The sequence below is a fragment of the Drosophila arizonae genome, chromosome 2 (assembly GCF_054131065.1).
Source record: "Drosophila arizonae isolate 15081-1271.41 chromosome 2, UAZ_ARI_1.0, whole genome shotgun sequence".
Taxonomy (NCBI): Eukaryota; Metazoa; Arthropoda; class Insecta; order Diptera; family Drosophilidae; genus Drosophila; species Drosophila arizonae.
The window spans coordinates 28,673,458-28,694,821 of record NC_142922.1 but is presented as its reverse complement, the minus strand read 5'-3'; the positions used below and the strand labels follow the sequence as shown (position 1 = coordinate 28,694,821).

The 21,364-nt window shown below is 35.6% G+C and overlaps 3 protein-coding genes across 11 annotated transcripts; 1 reads left to right on the top strand and 2 right to left on the bottom strand.

Moving 5' to 3' along the window:
* Window positions 1-344: 344 nt before the first annotated feature.
* mura (ring finger protein murashka) lies at window positions 345-17,706 on the bottom strand. 9 transcript variants are annotated; one of them, XM_089463167.1, is made up of 9 exons: window positions 17,592-17,662; window positions 15,560-15,594; window positions 12,799-13,218; window positions 7,215-8,610; window positions 5,836-6,219; window positions 4,582-5,774; window positions 4,333-4,517; window positions 4,154-4,266; window positions 345-3,962 (listed from the first exon to the last, which is right to left on the bottom strand). In XM_089463167.1, exons 3-9 carry the CDS (start codon window positions 13,110-13,112, stop codon window positions 3,747-3,749), a joined length of 3,801 nt encoding a protein of 1,266 aa, XP_089319293.1. In that variant the 5' UTR covers window positions 13,113-13,218; window positions 15,560-15,594; window positions 17,592-17,662; the 3' UTR covers window positions 345-3,746. The 9 variants fall into 9 exon arrangements, with proteins under 9 accessions (XP_089319293.1, XP_089319289.1, XP_089319292.1 ...); XM_089463163.1 differs by lacking the exons at window positions 15,560-15,594; window positions 17,592-17,662 and adding exons at window positions 14,997-15,011; window positions 15,397-15,522; XM_089463166.1 differs by lacking the exon at window positions 15,560-15,594 and having other exon boundaries at window positions 17,592-17,706.
* Window positions 13,573-21,228, bottom strand: LOC108613296 (putative tRNA (uracil-O(2)-)-methyltransferase). Its single transcript, XM_018006669.2, has 3 exons — window positions 20,913-21,228; window positions 17,592-20,848; window positions 13,573-15,594 (listed from the first exon to the last, which is right to left on the bottom strand). The coding sequence occupies exons 1-2, from the start codon at window positions 21,184-21,186 to the stop codon at window positions 19,488-19,490; spliced, it is 1,635 nt and encodes a 544-aa protein (XP_017862158.1). The 5' UTR covers window positions 21,187-21,228; the 3' UTR covers window positions 13,573-15,594; window positions 17,592-19,487.
* On the top strand, window positions 17,793-19,445 carry RnpS1 (RNA-binding protein S1). The gene is made up of 3 exons (XM_018006759.2): window positions 17,793-17,935; window positions 17,996-18,154; window positions 18,225-19,445. Coding segments are annotated over exons 1-3 (1,143 nt in total). The 5' UTR covers window positions 17,793-17,933; the 3' UTR covers window positions 19,207-19,445.
* Window positions 21,229-21,364: the final 136 nt, after the last annotated feature.

Here is a 21,364-nt window from a genome sequence, read left to right as displayed (position 1 = left end):
ACAGACTCTGTTAATTTTAGCATACCAATTTTTCGCAGCTGATTTCTTATTTAATCGGGAAGGTACTAATTGTAAGAAGTTGAAACATAACTGATAAAATAAATAGAGCTAGTATAATTTTCTAAATTTCAGTTTAAAAATCTTCCAGTAAAAAAACCATAATTGTAAATTTAGCAATTGCTGGTGTGTTTCAGAAAACAGTACGACCAATTATTGTATATCGGTGACTTCGTCTGGTCACACTTTTGCAAATAACGTTCATTCAAAGATTCAACGTGAAGGAAAATCATCTAAAATTTACTGAAGTATAGCTATTGATGAAGATGTGAAGGAAAGCCAAGTCATGATTTTTTTTATTCTTTACGTTCATTGAATTTTATTTAAATTTTGCGAGTTAATACAAAAACGAAAACTGAAATTATTGCATTTAACATTAAAATCGCCCGCTCACCATTACAATGCCATTGAAAAAGATTTGTTTAATACTATGGTTAACTGATTTTTACATATGTTATTAAGAGTGTCTCGGTTCTTCTCTACAAAAATGTAAAATAATATAGTCACATTTAAAATTGCATAATTCTAGACAATTCTAGACAAGTGATGTTCGATTATGATGTACATATTGTTTTGAAGAAGATCGCATGCATAAAATGTTTTCAATTATTTTTTTTTTTTTTTGCGTTTTTCTTTGATTTTTTCTTATTTGTTTAAATTGGCTGTCGACGTAATAATTTTGAATTACTATATTTTTATATACTTGAAATTTATTGCATTTTATGTAATTAAATATATAAATATATATATACATACATATACATATGTATACATAAATTTATATATATGCAACGTATGTACATCTACATCACGAATCACAGCAAAACTTTACATTATATTTTTTATTCTGTTTTTTAATTTAATTATGATAGGCTTTTGATTTTTCTTGAGTTTTTGTAAAATAAAAATAAAAAACGATATAAAATTACGGGTGCTATTATTATTCTTGAAAGTCCCAGTAAAAGGTGTAAAAAGAAATATTGAAATTAAATTTGAAATATGAAAATAAGCTTAAAGAATTTGTATTCAAGCTGTTTGGTTCTTGATTCGGTTTATTGAGACAGTATTTATATATATATATATATATATATATATATATATATATATAATATATATATATATAGGTAAGTATGTCAGTGCACGTATAAAAGGTATTCAATTCATATCCATGTATACATATATATTCTTTTTATAACGTTTTGTTATTTATTTTTATTTTAATTGTGACAAAAAAATAAACATTTTCTTTCTACTAATAAAATTCTAGAAAAGCACAACACCTTTATAATGGTCTTTTGGAAATACCATTTTTTCATTTATGTAGATTAAAAATAAATACACACACATTTTACATACATATATATAAATATGTATTATTATATATACTAGGTATCAAGATTTTTTGTGTTTTTCACTTTTATGCATAGCATTTAGTAAGGATTGAAAACATTATTGATTTTTATTTTTTAAGGGTATCGCAATCGGAAAAAGTGTTCATCGTTGTTTTTCATTTTGTTAAATAGATTGTTTTGAGAAAAACAAATTTGATTTTAGAGGTTCGCTATAAGCAAGTCATCTTCTATGTTAGTACTGTCCGAAAATTTCTAATCTATGTTATATTTATATGTGTATATATGGTTTATGCACTTTATATATATATATATATATATATATATATATATATATATATATATATATATATATATATATATATATATATATATATATATATATATACACATGCAATTGTCACAAAAATTCAATGCCATATATAGATGTGTGTTTATATGTATAAAAAACGCTTTGAGTTAGTTTCAATGGTTTGATACGAATGGAGGGCAGGAATCATTTCAATTTACTTGGTAATTCTTTCTGTATTCTGTTTTGTTAAGTATATGTATATAAACATATTGCTATTATATATGTGTATATTTTTAAAAACCGTACAGATTTACAGGCTATGCAAATATCGTACACGTTATGCATATACATATTATTAAGAAACACCATAATAATAGAAGAAAACTCTATATAGATCCAATATATATAGATATTAATGTATATAACTACATATTTGCATCTGATGCTCGGCCAGCGTGCTACTTTTAATAGACAAGTCACATTGATTCAAATTCAAGGAGGTTTTCGGTGTAAGTTATGTTATATATATATGCCATATAACAAAGAGCCTGGATAAACATGAAAAAGGCAAATCTACGAAACTGTGGAGCTGCCCTCGTCTATATGTATATATATATATATATAGTTTAGCGAATCGCACACGTCTAAGACAATACAGTTAAATAAGCCCACCAATATATGTATATGTATATGTATGTAGATCATATTATTATAATTATTATTATTACTGTATGTCTGCTGTGCTATCGCGCGATTTGTATATATATGTTGCCTCTGCGATTTTGTATTTTTTAGTTTATTTTAGTCGATTTCAAAGATTGCTTATATGTTTCAAAGTTAGTTGCTTCGTTTATATTAGTGTAAGTATATATATACTAATAGTAATAAATTTAAAGCAAATGTGTTTAAACAATTGAAACGAAAAAATTAAAAGAGTTAAATATTAGTTGATTTTAGTACTTTTTTGTTTTTGTTTTGCTTAGTGCAAAAAGAAGAAGAACTTCTTCAGTGGGTTCAGTTCGTACAATATACAGTATTTTCCAATAAGAACGCGCTGATCTTAACAGTTTACGGCGGCCAATTTGTGTAATGGAACAGCATGTCTACCTTCAACTGTGAAAAGCTACCAATCCCTATTGAGTATATATGTATATGCATATATATAGAATTTAACTTTTAATAATTATGAAATTAAAATGCAATGCAAATATTATGTATGTATGTTTGTATGTATGTATGTATATAAGAAAACAGAAAGCATAAACAAATACAAATATATATCAATTTTTTTTTTAATTTTCCATTTTTTTTTTTTTTTTTTTTTAATTTGAAGATATAGTGTTAATTAATATGTGTGTATGTATGTGGACAGCAACATTTTAAAATACACCATTTAGTATAGATAATAGTAATGCTTTGTATACAGAGTATGCACTCAATTTTTAATAGATCTGTTACAATGTAATGCACAAGGAAATTATAAGCACAGGCGGCAGCTGAGCCCCATTCGACTCAATTTATCTGATTTTTAATTTGCTCAGTAGTGCACAAAAAAAGATAACAGTGTGATTATGAATTTTATGGTTTCTTGTTGTTGTTGAGTTTACTTATTTTCAACTTCTTCAATATTACTATCGATGAGATATTATCGATAATTGTGCATTTAATGTAGTCCTTGTTTATGTATGAAATTTTGGTGGTATGTATTTGAATATAATTACATTAACAATACAATTTAGTGTGTGTGTGTGTATGTGTGTCTGTTTCTTCTTTAACCATTTACCGTTACTAACATACAACTACCGCCTAAGTAAAGTACTACGACAAGCTATTGATGTGGTCTGGTTTAAAGGGGAAGCGATTTGGCAGTTGGATTCGTTGCGCGTTATATCAATTATTTATAAAGGCTAACTGTGTGTATATGTGTTTGTTGTTTGTTGTGATTTTGTGTGTGCTCCATTACTTGTGGCACCTGGACGACGTGGCGAAAGCGTTTGGTTGTGGTATTTGTTATTGTTATTATTATTGTTATTGTTGCTGGTATTGCCCTAAGCGGCCTGGCTCTGCTGTGGATTGACGATGACGGCGGTGGCGGTGGCGGTAACAGTCGCAGACGCATTGGTGGTGGTAGCTGTGGCAATGTTACCATTTATTGATGTTGTGGTTGTTGCTCCCTGTGCCGAAACCTGCTGCTGCTGTTGATGATCGCCGCTCTCAAAATAATCGGAAGCGTTGCCACGGCAAATCGGGCATGTGCGATTCGACTGCAAATATACAAAATCAAATGAATGGCTGACAAAGCTAAGCACGAAATATCGATAAAATTGATACCATTCATAGACACTATTTCAATAGGCTCAGTTGAACGGTTAATCAAGCGCCATTTGAGCATGCACCGTTAGGTGCAGATACTGCACTTAGAGGGAAACAAACATTAAACAAATATTTAACTTACGCGCAGCCATTTGTCCACACACTTGGCGTGGAATTCGTGGGAGCAGGGCAATACGCGCAGCAACTGGCGCAACTCGAAATCACACATGCAGACCACGCAGGATGATTGATCGCCTGTTAAAATTTATAATTAGATTACATATGAACTTCCAAGGGACACGAAAATTAAATTTGTATTACCACTATGTGCATCTGGATTATATTTATAGCTGGGCAACTGATCAATTTCGTTGCGAGTTAGCCCGCGAGGCTTGGCCTCGCCCAAACGCTCAGCCAGGCTGAGCAGCGCCTCATAATTCTCCGTCTCATTGGTGTCCGCGGAGTTGAGATCGTGTTGGTTATACGGTGATAGCGGGAACATGGCGCTGCAATAATATAAATGCAATAGATTAAATATGAGAACTTTAATGATTAATTAGTTAAACTTACAGGAAATTGAGCAAGAAGCCCGGATTGATAATGCCAGCGGTGGTTTGGATTTGCACGGGTGCTTGATGTGGTGCCAGCGACTGCGGCGGCAGGACATGCCGGTGTGGTCCATGATTGGCCGGCCAGAAGCGCGGTAGGCGTCTGTGCGGCGGGAATGTGCGTCGCTCTGATGATATAATTATTTGCTGCGGTGCCGCTGCTGCCGACATTTGAGTGGCGTGTGCAGCAGCTGCTGCTGCCGCCGCATTGGAATGTATATGCTGTGCAGCAGCCGCTGCCGCTGCAGCACTCATCGAGGCAATGTGTATGTGGCTCGGCAGCTGATGGGCATGTGCATGTGGATGTGGATGTGGATGGGGATGCGTTGCCTGGGAGCCCACTGGCACAGATGCTGCTGCAGCTGCGGCTGCTGCTGCAGCCGCTGCAGCGGCCGCCTGATGTCCGTCCATATGGTGGGCATTGGGCTGTGGCTCCAATGTCAGATTAGCCACTGCAATGGCGGCCACGTCGCGTTGCTGCTGCTGTGCCGTAATCGTTGCCGCTTGGATCATGTGCTGTGCTGCGGCTGCTGCAGCTGCCACTTGTGTGGGTGTCGGAACCTGAGTTACCTGCAGCGGAGCAGCAGCCAGACCGGCAGGCGCTGCTGTGAAGGGTTGCGCATAAATGCCATGCAGATGGCAAGGCGCCAGACGTGCTTGGGCTGGCAACGGATACGTGCAGAAGGATGCCCAAATGGGCTCGTGACGCAGAGCCAGATTGAGGTCGACCATTAGCGAGGTGGGTGGCGGTGGCGGCGGTGCAGCACCTACTCCCTGCTGATGACTGGGTGCCTGTGGTGGCGGCGGCGGTGCCTGCACCTGCTGCAATATGGCGCCCACAGTGCTGCTCGGAGCTGGCCCGCCAGCGTTGCCCACGGCCGGACCATTGCCAGCCAGATCCCACGGCGAGCGATGTGAGTGTGTGTGCTGATGCGGCTGCTGTTGCTGCGGCGCGTAGTGCGGCTGGGGCTGCTGATGATGATGCATTGGATGGTAGTTCGGAGGCATCTGCTGCTGCTGCTGTTGCTGTTGCGAATGATGCGGCTGTGGAGCGTATTGTGGATGTTGTATTTGTTGCTGTTGCTGCTGCTGCTGCGTGGAGGTGGCCACATCGCGCAGTCGTGGTCGACGCAACGGCGGACTGCCCTGTTGCATCTGGATAAAAATTATTCGAATGGGAAATGTTTTGAATAGCCTACTCTACACAACGACTTACCATAACGCGCTGTGAGCGTCTAGGCTCCCAAATAGCTGGCGGCGATTGACTGGGCCGACCCGAAATGCGGCGACGCTTGCGCGATGGACTATCCGAGTTGATGCCATTGGGACCGAGTCCATTGTTGAGCGATAGCGTTGAGCCGGACAAACCGGAGCCGGACGGAACATCACCCATTAGGCCAGGTCCGGCGGAGGATCCAGATGCAACATTGTTGTTATTTCCGTTGTTGTTGTTGTTGCTATAGCCATTGCTCATGTGCTGCTGATAGTGCTGGGCACCATTCCGACCATAGCTGTTGCCACTTCCCCCATTGCGCATAAAGCTATAGCCACCATCAGCTCTATGATCCACATTCTGTTCCGAACTACCATTATTAAAGTGCTGCAAGGAGTGGAAATACAATTAAAGATGTGCATTGAACTATATGTCTGACCTGGCAAATACTCTGAACATTAAGCTATAGCTACGATAGTGTTAGTTGTAATGACTTTAAAATTTACTGAGTCTTACTGGCCAGCACTGAAAAATGTAACTTATTAAGCTTCTAATTTAAAAAACATTGAACTGAAAATGTAGAAATAGATCACACAATATATAGTATATAAATATGTATAGAATATAGTGAAAAAATATATAATATAAATTATAATATATATAGGGGATATAATTATACAATATTTATAGCATACTGCCTGTAAAATTAAATATTGTTTACTATTCAGTAGTCTATAAAAAAACAGCTTGGTCTATCATCTTTAACATTTGTCAAAATAATCTATGATTTATCATTAGAAGAAACTTTTTTTTGACTCATAATGCAACCATTTATTTTGTATAGCCGGAATTATAAGTTCTTTATCTCGCTCTATGTTATTGAATACTAATTTTTGGAAATGGTCAAATCTATTAATTATAAGTATTATCAATTTTTTATACTTTCATAGATCGATAGAACAACTTGATATATCGCTTACAACATAGCGAAATATATGGGCCTCAGAATGTAAAATCAATTATTGTTTAATGTATGCATATCCATATGAAGAAAGATATGTTCAATTAATGACCTACATAATGAAAATTTGTTTGAGTCTAAATTCTCGTCAAAGATAATTTGTGGATATAGTGATGTTTTTATAGGATAAGGTAAATGATTTTTAGATAGAATTTTGAATTGCTAGAGGCAGCTTAGTCAGATGTATAGTTGACCAGGGTTAGCTTTTAGATTGCTTATAGTTATATAGTGTAGCTGGAAAAGGTGTCTTAATATAAAAGAATGAATATATCTATACCTATAACCTATGTATATATCAAATATACCTATATTACACATATAAATTTATATACATATATATTGAACTGACTTGCTAACTCACATTATTGTTTGCATTTCTGTCATAGTTGCCATTGTGGCGACGACTGTTGTTGTTGTTGTGGCCGTTGCCCAGATTGTTGTTGTTGTTGTTAATATTATTGTTGTTGCTGCTGTTGTTGTGGTGTTGCTGATAGTCACGGGACAAAGCGGGACATGCGCGACGATAATTCATATAGTCAGAATTGTTCACACTAATCGCATTGTTGTTGTTGTTGTTGCTATTGCTATTATTATTGATGTTGTTGTTGTTGCGATTGTTGTAGTTACGTTGGCCGTGATGTGGTCCTGCAGATCCTTGGCTATGACTATTGATGGATGCATGGTTATAATGAGTATCAGTCAATTGGTTGAGGTTTATCATAAGAAGCGGCGGCGACAATTGTTGCAGTTGCATTTGTTGTGGTTGTTGTTGTTGTAGTTGTTGGGTTTGAGATCGTCGTTGTTGTCGTTGTGAACACAGTTGTTGTGGTTGTGGATGTTGTTGTTGTTGTTGTTGTTGTGGCGCAGTTGACCCATGAGGAATTATATCGGTACAAGAATTGACATTCACAACATCAGTAGGAATACTATTTGTTGTTGTATTGGTTGAATTGAAAGTTGTTGCGGTTGTTGAATTTGAATTCGTACGTGTTAGCGGGAGGGATTGGCGATTAGTCGGTTGTTGTTGTGGCTGTGGTTGTGACAGTGGTTGTGGTTGTGATTGGTGATACTGGTTGTTGTTGCTGTTGTTGTTGTTGTTGTAGCTGTGATGGGTGCTGTGATATTGATGATTATGATTGAAATTATGTGGAAGGTGATTGTGGTTGTTGTTGTTGTTGTTATGCTGTTGGGCTGGTAAGGATATCAGGGCAAGGGGTGTGCTACGGCGTGTTGTAGGTGTGCTTGTGGTCGGGGGGGCAACAGTTAAACATAAGCGTGCTGGATTTAATCGAACAACGGACACGGACATTGAACCAAAAGCAGGAGGCACACTCGCAGCACTGTGGCACATATCAAAATAGCTCTGATAGCCGTGATTCACATTTGGACTCTGATTGGAGATTAAATACTGATTGGGATTGTGGTTTTCATTGTGTAGACTTCGCAAACTACTGCGATTACTGCTGCTATTGTTAACAGTGCAATTGTTGTCGTGTGCAATGTTGGTAATTGAATGATGATAGCTGTTATGGTTAACATTACTGTTACTGTTAATGTTACTGTTACTGTTATTGTTACTGATACTGTTATTGTTACTGTTATACTGAGTGGGCTGGCTATGATGGACTTGTGACTGATGATTCTGTTGTTGTGAGGAGGCATTATGATCATGATTGAGGTTAAGGCTGTTATTGTGATGATGCGTTTTGCTATTGTTATAAATACAAGTTCCGCTAGAATTACTTGTTTGTACATCGCTGGATTTTCGATTTAGGATTGCAATTGCGTTATGTTTTTGGATTTGGATTGTTTTTTTTTTTTTTTTTTCAGATAATATGGTAATACATATAGTAAGATATACGCATATAATATAATATATATAGTCGATTTTACGAGATACATTTGAAAATTGTTCAATCAAATCAATGCAGTAGCAGTGTGGTGGTAGTATTAAAACACAACCCATATATAGTTATTTTTGTATGCATATACATGTACAGGTAGTAGGTAGTAGTAGTAGTAGTGTATATATGCAGAGTGGTAGCCACACATATACGTTATTTATATAGTTTTTTTTTATTATTATTTTGCAGTTTTTTTTTCGGTTTTTTTTTATGAAGAAGAAAGAAAAACGAAAAAGATAAAAATAATATATATGTAAATGGCAAAATGCAATAATTAGATTATTAGTTTAATATAGATATATATATAATATATATATTATGTAATTATATAATATCAATATATACACACACATATAGTTTATAATATAATGGCAATGCGTGTATATGTAGCAAGAGTTTTGTTGCAATCATATAAGAATATTATTTAATAATTATCTACATATACACACAAATGCAATATGCATTTAGTAGAAACAAATACGTACTAATTTTGCACAAATCTTTGATTTTTTTTTTTTTTTTTTTTGTTTGGTTCTTATTGTTTTTGTTGTACTTATGCATTTTAAATAGAAATAGTTGTTAGTTTGCTATTTTATTTATTTATTTGTTTGGCTTTCGCTTCAATGCACACTACGCTTACAAAAACAAATTAAAAGTTTTATCAAAAAGATAACAACAAATGCGAGTATCACAGTTTTTAGGACACTTTTCAACGCAACGCTTTCACTAGCTAAACATGAGATATATATAGAGAGAGAGGCAGAGATTTGTATGCACTTGTAATAAATAGAGAGAGAGAGAGAGAGAGACAGAGAGAAAGAAATAGATAGTGCTGTACATGCTCAAAAATATACAAAAGAGAACGCAAAAAACGTAAACCGTTAATCCAGCCTTTGGGGGAGCATGTATGCATGTGTTGGTGCGGCGCGCTCTGACGAATCAGCTTTCGGGCACGCAATGCACGTAATCTCGTTAACGTATGTAACGTAAGCACAACAGCATGCGTATGTAAAGCATAAGACAATATCTTAGGGTGACACAGATCGAGTAATCGAGCTGGGGAATACAAGATACTACTGAATTATATATATTATATATACGAAATATATACATAATATATATAAATACACACATATATTCACACACACATAGACAGCAGCAGTTGGGTGGGCGTGGGCTAAAAAGCGCCAAAAAAATTTTACGTTAACGTTTAAAACTTACGCACTAATTGCAGGTTGGTTCGTGTCCAAAAAACTTAAAAGAAGAAATCATATTAAAAAATATATACTAGATAGTAAACTATTTTTGATTTTTTCTTTATATTTTTTTGTTTGTTTTGTTTAACAGCGAGTGTGACAAAAGTTCAAAATTTTCATATAGTATATAATAGTTGCTTGGATTTTGAATATTGCGCTCACACACAATCACATATTGAATACAACTATTGATAAAAAAGAAATAATAGTAACGCATTTACTCTATATTTATATATAGCGTTTTAGACGATTGCTTCTTTTTTTTTTTTTTTGAGTTTCTATTTAGGTACATTAAAACTGTTTATTGAACATTCTAAGCCGCAGTGTGCATAATGCAAATAAATAAGTAAAACATTAAGCTGAGTTTCTTGATCATTAAATATACATATAAATATATAGTATAATTATTTAGTGAAATTTATCAGAGAATTTTTATGTATTGTTTACTGGCACCAAAAATGCTGTTAAGCGCTTATATAAATAGAAGTACACCAATCTAAAAATTCTATTCAATAACAATCAATAAACTCAACTAAAATGCATTATATCATTCATAAAATGTTGAATTGAAAAAATATTACAACTAAGTATTTACTGTACGGTTTGGATAAAGAGGAAATTTTGTAACTAAATCGTTTTTAAATTTATATATATAATATATATTGCTTGCACTTTGACGGTTGCGTTTATTATAATCACATTGTGTTTCAAACATCACAATATTTTTTTTTTTTTTTTTTCAAAGTATTTAAAAAAATTTTTTATTATTTATTTAGCATAAACGTTAAGCAAAACTATTCGCAAAAAAAATGTAATAATCAAAGAATAAATGAAATATACAAACGCATAGTGGACTAAAAAGTGCTATACAGCCGTGGAGTAGTACAGCTGACTTAGCTGCTCTTTGAACTAGTTCACCGTGTGAAACCAAATGCAGTGTAATTCTTGTGTTGTCGTAATCCTGATGTATCCGAGCTCAAAGTATGCATGAAAAACACTTACATCTATCACACAGTTCTAATTTTCTCCAATTTTCAAATTGAATGAATTCTTACATAACCTCAATTTAAGATTCATTCTGTCGGAACTTGTTTGATCACAGACATGGATATGAAAATGCGCTGTAATCATGTATGCGTAAATTGATTTTCCCTTTCACAGAGACATTTTTGCATTAGAAGAAAGCTATTAATGTTTGTAAAACTAAATGCTTATATTTTATTTTTTTCCATAACCGAAAAATCCCTTTTAAGGTATACAATACAAATTTACATACACACGTAGCATTAAACTAGTTTTGAAAAGAAAAGCAAACAAGTTATATGCAAACTTCAATTGCAAAAAGTAATTTTTTTTTTTTACCAACTACAGAAATTACGAATTTGTACAGATCTGAATTTTGTTTGCCCGTGGCAAAGAAAATTGTTTTGGTTTGGCAAAAGTTGCAAAATAAATGTTGTTGTTGTAAATTAATGATGTTGGCATGCTTGGTTATAGACCGTTAAGCGCACTTTACACAGTATATATGTACGAGAGAGTATGTAAAAGTATTTAGTAAGTACGATAAATTAAGAAGCTTATTTTGTTTTATGGTTTTGTTGGACAAAGAAACAACTACGAATAAAAAACTTAGGACATTTGCTACGTATTAAGTTTTGCTCGCCATTTTCAAGTGCTCTTCATGCATTTGTTCTTGGATTTTTGTATGTTTTGTTTTTTTTTTTTTTTTTTTTTTTTTTTTGTTAACGCTTGAAATTCAAACAATTTCCGATAAGTTCTTAGATAAATGTTAATATATGTATCTACTATGGTATTTCGCCTGGTAAGTATACATATTTGTAATTGAAGCGGTTAGAAAATTTACACACGATACAATTAGGAATGGAGATTTTTTTTTTTTTTTTTTTTTTTTTTTAGCAGAACGAATATTGTGTTTTCTTTTTATATTTAAATGTAAATGCAAATAGATACAACGATAATTAGTAGTTAGAGGTTATACATATGTGCCAATTGAAAAAAAAAAAAAAAAAACAAAACAAAACAAAAAAAAAACAACAAAACAAAGAAAATGTATAGTACGAAAAATAACAAAAATAACAAATGAACACGAATTTGAAAAAAAGTAGAGAGAACAACAAAACAGCTGCAACTGCAAACCACTGTGCAACACTGTCAAAGCGAGAGCGAGTGAGAGAGAGAGAGAGAGCGCGCGGCAGTGTGTTGAAAAGGCTAGCTGCGTTAACTCCCACTCTCTTGCAATTCCCAAGTCTGCAGCTGTTTTGTTGTTGATGCAAGTTTTTTTTCGTTTTTTTTTTTTTTAAGTGCTTCGAAAATTCAACGGTAAAAGAGGCCAAAGAAATGTTTTTGGCTGCGCTTTATATGAATATTGATTTACTCTTTACTCTTTTTTTTATGGACAACACGCAATTAATTACAAAATTCTCCCTTTAACCTAAAAGCGATTTTTATAACTGTGGTGTAGTTACGTATAAGTAGTTAGATATATATTTATAGAGAGAGAGACAGACAGATATAGATAGAAGAGTAGAGAAAACTGTTCTATAGTTGTCGTGGGGAGCGTGGGGAACGAGTAACAGGGATGTTGTTATTATTATTATTTTTATGGCAGGTCGAAGGCAATTATAGTACGGTGTGGGATAACGGCAGGATAGAGGGCATTTGGATAAGGGGGTACTTCAAATTCGCTTTTATGTCACTTAAAGCTAACGTAATTTGCAAATATTATTTGGTATTTGTAATATACCATAAGCTGCGTAGCTCTTACCAATTCGAATTTCTGCCATCGATTGCATCTTTGTTATTGTTGGCATTGTTGTTGCTGTTGTTGTTGTTGCTATCATTATTGTGGCGATTCAGATTTACATTGCACCAGGGACTATGACCCGGCACAAGGCCATTGTTGTTATTGTTGTTGTTTCTCTGCGACTGCTGTTGTTGTTGTTGTTGCTGCTGCTGCTGCTGCTGACCATGCGGATGCGGGGAGTACAGCATACGGCCACGATGTGAACGGGCCGAGGAGGAATTGCGGGAAAACGGCCGCCGGCTGTTGCCCGAATGATTCGCATTGGAGTTCAGCATGTTGCGGCTGCTGCTTGGTACTTAACTGCAGTTGGTGTTCTTGTTGTTGTTTGTTTGTTTATTTTGTATTCTTGATTGCTCAAACTTTTGTTTGTCTCATTTAAAGCTGGAAGGAAAACGTTTGCTTTTTTCAAAAATAAAGTTGAACTATGATAAAGCCGCGCCCGCGTTCCAGTACACAAAGCAATAACAACCAACAAGCCAACATGCTCAACAAAATGATTGATTATAATAAGAATAGGAATCAAAACCAAAAACAATACATAAGAAAGCACAAAACATTTATGGATAGAGGGATAAATACTAGTACTTACTGAGGAAAACAGCATTAAAAATGTGTGTGTATATGTGTGAATATGTGAATATGTAAAGAAGATAGCGTATATATGCATGTATGTATATAGAAGAATATCTATATGTAGAGATATTTTTTTCTTGTTCATAAATAAAACAGCAACAATTTGAGTTTGATTTTTAACAGTGTAGCTTTAATAAGATTTTGTCAATATTAATAATTAAATAAATGAGTGGATAATACGTGCTTGGTTAGTCTTTTGGGTAACTATATAGAGTACACAATATGCCTGATTTATGCGTTTAATAATATGAGGAAAAAACTTTTGTCATACATAGCTAATAGTTATATTATATATAATGCTTGGGTATGGGAGTATGTGTGTGAAAGTATGTATGATAACATAACAAAAGGAAACAAAACATATTAGTAAATATTCTCATTTTCTTCTTTTTTTCTGTCGATTACAGAACTAGTTAGTACTCTATTTAAACTGGAGACTTACGAGGGTAAAACAATTATCTTAATATATGTATTTGTATAGAGTATATATAGTATTTAGTATATATATACATATGTATTAGAAACACAGCATAATTTTGATAATATATTAACTTATCTTTAAAGCTATTACAATGGCTTTTCAGCTATCACATTGTCGCACGATTTAAAAAAAAAAAAAAAAAAATCTTTGAGTATTAATTATGGAATATTAAAGAACAATGTTAATAGAAAATTAATTAAACTTAAAGGTTTACATTCCGTACGATCTTATTCTTGTATCCAGTAATTGCTCTTTTGAAATTATTTTTTTGTTCTATATAATGTTTATCTATATCTTGATCTAAGGATGAATGGGCATTTGAAATCATAATTCTTTAATATGAAGGGAAAGCGTACTAATTTATGGAAATTCTTTTTCATATTTGGGTATTACTGTCCAAACTAGCTATGATTTACACGACTTCTTGAGCTAATCATACATATGTTACCTATAGATCGGATATAACCTTGATTTAAAGTTTCTTTTAAATTTGAAAAAATAAAAAAAAACCTTTAAAGTTTCATCAATATTTCAGTTATCGTACACAATCAATAACAACACTTGACACGTTATATAAGCTATCAATGTTCGCTTTTCTATGCTGATAACCTAAGTAAATAAAATATATTTATGTATATATAACAGTGCCCATATCGTCAACAAATAGGATTTGGTAAACGGATGTAACAATCTATCAAAGCTGTACTGTAATATTTATATACATATATGCATGTACGTATCTGTGTGTATGTGTGTGCATAATATAAACAATGTATGTGTAGCTGTTGTTTGAGTGGTATAAATGGGGTTAGAGCAATATTGGAACCAAAGAACGTAGGACAAGTACAAAAATTACAAATGAGATCTAAGGCAGGCGAAATGAAAGAGAAGGAGAAACTGGTTAATAATATATATTCAGAATATGTAGATAGCCAATTAGATATTTGTTTTTAATCTTTCATTTCGCATGCCTTACAATAAATAGTACACATTATAAATAGTACAAATACGTTTAACAAATTTACAAGAAAAAAAACAAGCTTACAAACTAAAGCCGAGTCTGTTGCCAAGTTGCAGTAGAATGTTGTTGGTTGGTTGTTGTTGTTGATGGTGGTTGTTGTTGTTGGTAGTAGTAGGCGGTACGAGGAATAATACAATACATAAATATATATATTTAATATAGATATCAAATATATATGAATATATAAGTTGGCATTTATGGAGGCGAACGAGCATTAGATGGAGCTCTATATGTACTATATATGTATATATATATGCAAATGTATATGCACATATATGTATATATATTCTTTTTTGTACTTGAGCTTGAAGTTGAGGTTGGTGTGTGCGAATTGCAGTTGCTGTTGCAATAGTTGTCAGTGAGATACAGATACAGATAGAGGCGCGGCAGTCTTATGTGGTATATGTAAATATACTTAACATACATTTCAGTTTTAGTTTCGATATTTGATTATACATGTCTATTATCGATCAAAAACATTTCATTGTTTTGTTTCTGTTACTTATTTTATTTTTTAATTATATATTTTTTGTGTGTGTTAAGAAGCTGGCACGTCTGGCCACGGCCATTAACAAATGCAAATTTACCACCAAAACCAGCAATAAAATATTTTGTATGTATGCTAAAAACAAAGAAAAAACAAAAGTAAAAGAAATATTTGCAATTACATTCATATTTTGTTTAAACTAATTTACGTTTTAGGACAGGTTTATCATAATACCCTTGCAGGAGACATTGCTATTTAATTAAATAATCTGGAATATCTTTCAAGTGATACTTTATAAATATAAATGGATATGAAAACTGTTGAGTTTTTCAATGGAAAACATCTCTAAGATAAAAATTAATCAGACAGTATTCTTTTTTATGAATTGATTTTGATTATTGATAATTTGATGCATATCCTATAAAGCTGCAAGGGTAATCCATCTTCGGTTAATCCGAAAATAGTTGTATTGTTTTGTTATATGTTAGTAATAAATACATATGTGAAACTTGTTTTTTTGGGCGTAGATTTGAATATACATATAAATATATATAAAAAGCGTGTTTTTAATGCCAAATAGTAAATAAATGCACATGTTATATAAATTTAAATACTATGAAGTTAAGCAGGCAGTTAAGCTATATGTATATATGTTTTTATGTACGTAGGTATATATGTATATTTATACGCAACAAATAAGCACACACACATTTGGCACTTCGGCTATTACAGAAATCCTAAAACTTGACAACAAAATGCTAAATATTTTCATTTGGGCACACATATGCAAATACATATGTACATTTATGTGTGTTTGTATTAATGCAATCATGTAAAACACCTTATTTTTACATCGCATGTACGACTGTGTGAGTGTGTGTGTATGTGTGTATGTTTAGCGAGGGTCGGCTCTTCATACCATCGAATGTTAAACACACTTGCCACCCTCTCAAAATTAAAACAATAAATTATAAAATAATAATATATACATATATGTATATATGTTTATCAAAATGTACATATGTATTTATGACAATACATCACTTGCCTTTTACTCTCAACATTATGATTGAGAGTGTGAGAGAGATAAGCAAAAGAAAACCAAACAGACGGACAACACATACACATACACACAAACATACACTTGCATACAGTTGAATGAGAGTACAACGGCAATGAGCAGAAGAGAAAAGCAAAAACCCACCTAACCAAGTCGAGTCGCGCTGTCTCTTGTTGTTGCTATTGCGTAGTCATGGTAGTCGAACTTCAACGACGATTGCTCTTTTTAAGACACACGCATACGCACATCGATTATATGAATATATGTATGTATACTATAGAAATGTATGCCTGACTTTTGTTAACTGCACATACAGATATTTGTGTTCCATAATATTATTGCATATATTTGTACATTAACAATATTCACAATAACGCGCAGCCGAACAGAGCTACACAACCACCACTGACACAAACGATTGCAAAATCAAACCAGGAGAAAAAAAAATAAATAATTTTACACATCGACGCGAGCGAGTAAAATACCAGCACGAGAACTCGCTTGAACAGACAAAGAGGTAGTGTGGTAAAATGTTCAGACAGACCATTTATTTGCTCCCTGTTCGTTCGCTCGCTTAAACTCTCACCATTTCTGTGCCTCTCTTTCTCTTTATTTCTCTCTCTGTCTCTTGCTTTGTGTGTGGGGAGTCAAAACGTATCAATTGTAAATGCGTTGTGAGTATACATAGATATGGGTAAAAAATCGAAACTCTGTGCCCTACAGTGACTTCGAACCGCTCCCCTTTGGTTGTAGCTCACTTAAAATCAACACAAGTTCACATATTTTCTACTGAATGTGTGTGCCAGTAAGAGTGTGTGTGTACACATTCATTTAAAAACACACATACATACGCACATTTATATATATATGAATCCACAATGACAACCACTTCGTCACCATACAAATAAAAACTGGCATTAAACAATTGCGTTTTATATAATTTCACTACGTATATGCGTAAACGTTGAAAAGCACAATTTGTATTAGACAAAAGCTTAACAAATATGCTACTTTAAATAACAAATTGCACTTTATATTAAATGTATCTGAATTTTTTTTTATGGGAGTTTACCTCTGCGCGACTCTCGACCTGACAAAAGAGCTGTAGATGTATGAATGTATGTTTTTTTTACTCATCTAAACCGGTCACACTGTCTATATTAACGATTACTTTACCAATGTTGCACGTAATATATATCGAGTGAGTAGAATGTCTATAAAATGCGACTGTGCGTCGGTTTTACAGCAGGCATCGATATATAGAATCGGAAAATAACAAATACATCGACAGGAACGCCATTGAATGTTTAACTTGATATTTTCGTGTTTTAAAAGTTCGGTTTTAGCAAGCATATTATTCACAATTGGACAAGTTATCAGTGGATAATCAATAATATTAAATTTCAAGAGCAAAATGTAAGTATAAGTGACATTTCCTCGGGTTATTTCATGACCGACATATTTTCCCCCAATTAGGGCGCGTGCCCGGTCTCCAACCGCCGAGGGTGAAAAAGAAAATAAAGAGAAAGATGTTAAAGAGAAGGACGCAAAAGCCGCTACATCCAATTCGTCGCGCAGAGAGCGGGAACGCAAGCGCCGGGGCTCCGCTTCCTCTAGTAGCGACTCCAGCAGAAGGTGCATATTTATATTACATATTTTTTTTCATTGCCGGCTGGTTAACCTGTATGTATTTCCATTCATAAAGCTCATCGGGCAGCTCGTCGTCACGCAGCAGCTCGGGCTCTAATTCACGTTCTAGCTCGAGCAGCTCAAGCGATTCGTCCAGTACCTCTTCCTCATCGTCGAGCGACTCGGATCGCAGCGAGAAAACAAGACGTCGTGGAGGCGGAACCAGCGGTAGTGCAGCAGGCGGGAAGGATAATTCTCGTTCGCCGCGCAGAACTACCAAATCGCCGCGTCCCAATAGCAAGGTGCGTAAGGAATCGGAACGTGAACGGGATCGTGATCGCGTTCAGCGTAGTCGCACTCGTTCAAGAGATCGTGCACGCCGCACTTCCAATGATCGTAGCGGCGCAGCAGGAGGTGGCGAGGTGAATAACGTGAAACGTGAGCGTTCACGGTCAGCCAGTCGCTCACGATCGCCCCGCCGCCGTGGCGGTGGGCGTGGCACTGTCGATCGCACACCGCCGCCAAAGCGCCGCGAACGCTCTCGCAGTCGCAGCCGCACCCGCTCACGCTCACCTACGCCAAAGCCAGTGCGTATCCATGTTGGGCGACTCACCCGGAATGTCACCAAAGATCATGTCATGGAGATCTTTAGTAGCTTTGGCACAATCAAGAATGTGGAATTCCCAACGGATCGCTATCATCCCAATTTTGGACGCGGCATGGCTTATGTCGAGTATGCAACGGCTGAGGACTGCGAGTCGGCCATGAAGCACATGGATGGCGGGCAAATCGATGGCCAGGAGATAACAGTATCGCCAGTAATTGTCCCCAAGCAGCGACCGCCCATGCGACGTCCGTCGCCACAGATGCGTCGTCCACAGGGCGGACGTTGGCGTTCCCCGCCGCAGTTTAATCGCTTCAATAACCGCGGAGGCGGTGGAGGTGGAGGTGGTGGACGGCGCAATTCACCACCTAGGGGCCGGCGTTCGCCGCGTCGTCGTTCCCGTTCACCCATTCGCCGCCGTCGTCGTAGCAATAGTTCCGATAGTTCCCGTTAAAGCGAATTGACAAGAAAGAAATAAAAGTTTCCTTTTAATGGGTAAACCATTAGGGAAGAACAACAAATGCCCATAAATTAAAATCTATTCATAATCCGAAACAATTATTTAAATGTAGACATGAAATAAATCAAAAAAGCAAACTAAATGCAAAACAATTTTTTAAATGATGCTATGCCCAATTGTAAAAATTAATTTCGACAAAATATCCCAAAATAAATATGTATTTTTTTGTATTATTCATAAATTGTATGTCGATTTAAGCTTATATATTTATACACCTAATGTATAAAAGAGCACTCTCCATCCTCCAGTGGACAACCCTGTGGATGGTGTAGCTTAAAGAAGCAGGGTCGTTTTTTGATTGTCAACAATTTTCCAGTCTTGTCGGCAGCTTTGGGTTTTCGTATGCCGATTCGATCATCGCCGCAAAACTCAAAAACTTCGTGCTTGTTACGGAGTAGCGTTTTAATGCCGCCGCATTCGGACTTGATACCGGTTAACTCTGGTTTGGTCAGCCCTTGGGCTATATCACGCATTGTCAGCTGCTGTCCAGGCAGCCATTTGTTACCCGCATCATTGCCATTAGTTGTCTTAGTATTGGATAACAACATGTTAAAGATCTTCAGTACTAATGAATCGATTATGCTCTTTTCCACCTGAGTGCAGTTCCTCACACTCTCCGCTTTCTCGCGAAGCTTCACCGAATTATCCATGCTTCCCGCTCTATGCTTTTGAAGCTCTTGCTGTACGAAAAATTCCAGTTCCTGAACGGGCTTCGCCGTCTGCTTCAAGCCAATCAAAGACAAGCGCTTGGTGCTTGGGATTTTAAGGCGATCCTGCTGAGTTTCAAAGCCACACAGATCGGACAATTGGTGTGCGTAGAGCATAAAATCCTGATAGGCACTGATGCTAGTATTGCGCCGCTGGAACTTGGCACCGGATAGCTCAAACGGACAGCAGGGCAGTAAGAAAAAACTGGTTTTCAGTCGAGCCGCCAAGACGGGCAGCCAGGGTGACAGTTCGTCAGAGTGGTTGCCAATGAGCCAGTCAATGTCTGGATAATTTAGCCGAAAACTGTTCGGCACAACAGTTTGTTCAATTAGCTGAGAACTCGTTGGCTCCGGATAGAGGGACCACAGTTTACGCCGCCGCACATCGTAACCGTAGCCTTTATACCCTTCCGCATTGAGCACATGGACCAGTAGGCCATTCCCACAGCCGAGGTCAGCGAATGCTGTCGGCTGCGATTGCGTGCAGTCCCAAAGCGTGATTAGGTAAGCAGCAATAGCCAAATCCTCGTAAATGAACTTTAACGGATCCGTTGATTCATTCGCCGTCTGCCAGTATTGCAGCAGACGTTGCGCATGCTTCTGTTTCAACTTTTTGTAGAGCTCGCAGTACATTTCCACATCCAATAGTCTTAGCGATTTCTGCACATTTTTGTCTAACCGACTCTGTGCCCAGCTGCACAGCTTTGGCTTCAACACAAAGTACGCCCAGCGTGCGGCTTGCTCACACTCTACGCCTGGATCCTTTGCCAGCGGCTCCGCTTTCAGTTGTCCATCGATTAGTTGCACGACAAAGTCATCGAATTCCGAGTCCGCTACGAAATGGCATTCATAGCTCTGCTTGCTAAAATCTATAATTAAAACTAATTTTGAATAATATGATATTAATAGGATATTAATTTCAAGCTTACATACCCACAATTCCATTGGCCAAAATATTTGAGGACAGTTTTTTGGTCAACATTTTATAGCTAATCCTAAAACCCTCGCATGTTCTCGCATTGCCATTGCTTTGCAACAGCTGTTGCTCCAGCTCAGCCTCATTGGACTCATAGAGTTTTCCCAGCTGCAGTTTTTGTACCTCCGTTATAAGCACTTCGAATATTTTTTTATTCAAGGCATGATAGTTTCTTATTAATATTGCTATGGACTGCCAGAATTGCGTCTCGTTAAGCTGCACAGCTGCCATTTTTAAGCGTTAACTAACACTGACAGACTAGTATGCTAATACAGAAATAAATAAACTTATAATATTCATTTGCTTAAATTGATCATTTACAAAAATAAAGAAAACAAAATAATTATAATAATTCAATAAATATATAATAATATTCAATAATCATGAATTAGTAGATTACATTGAATAA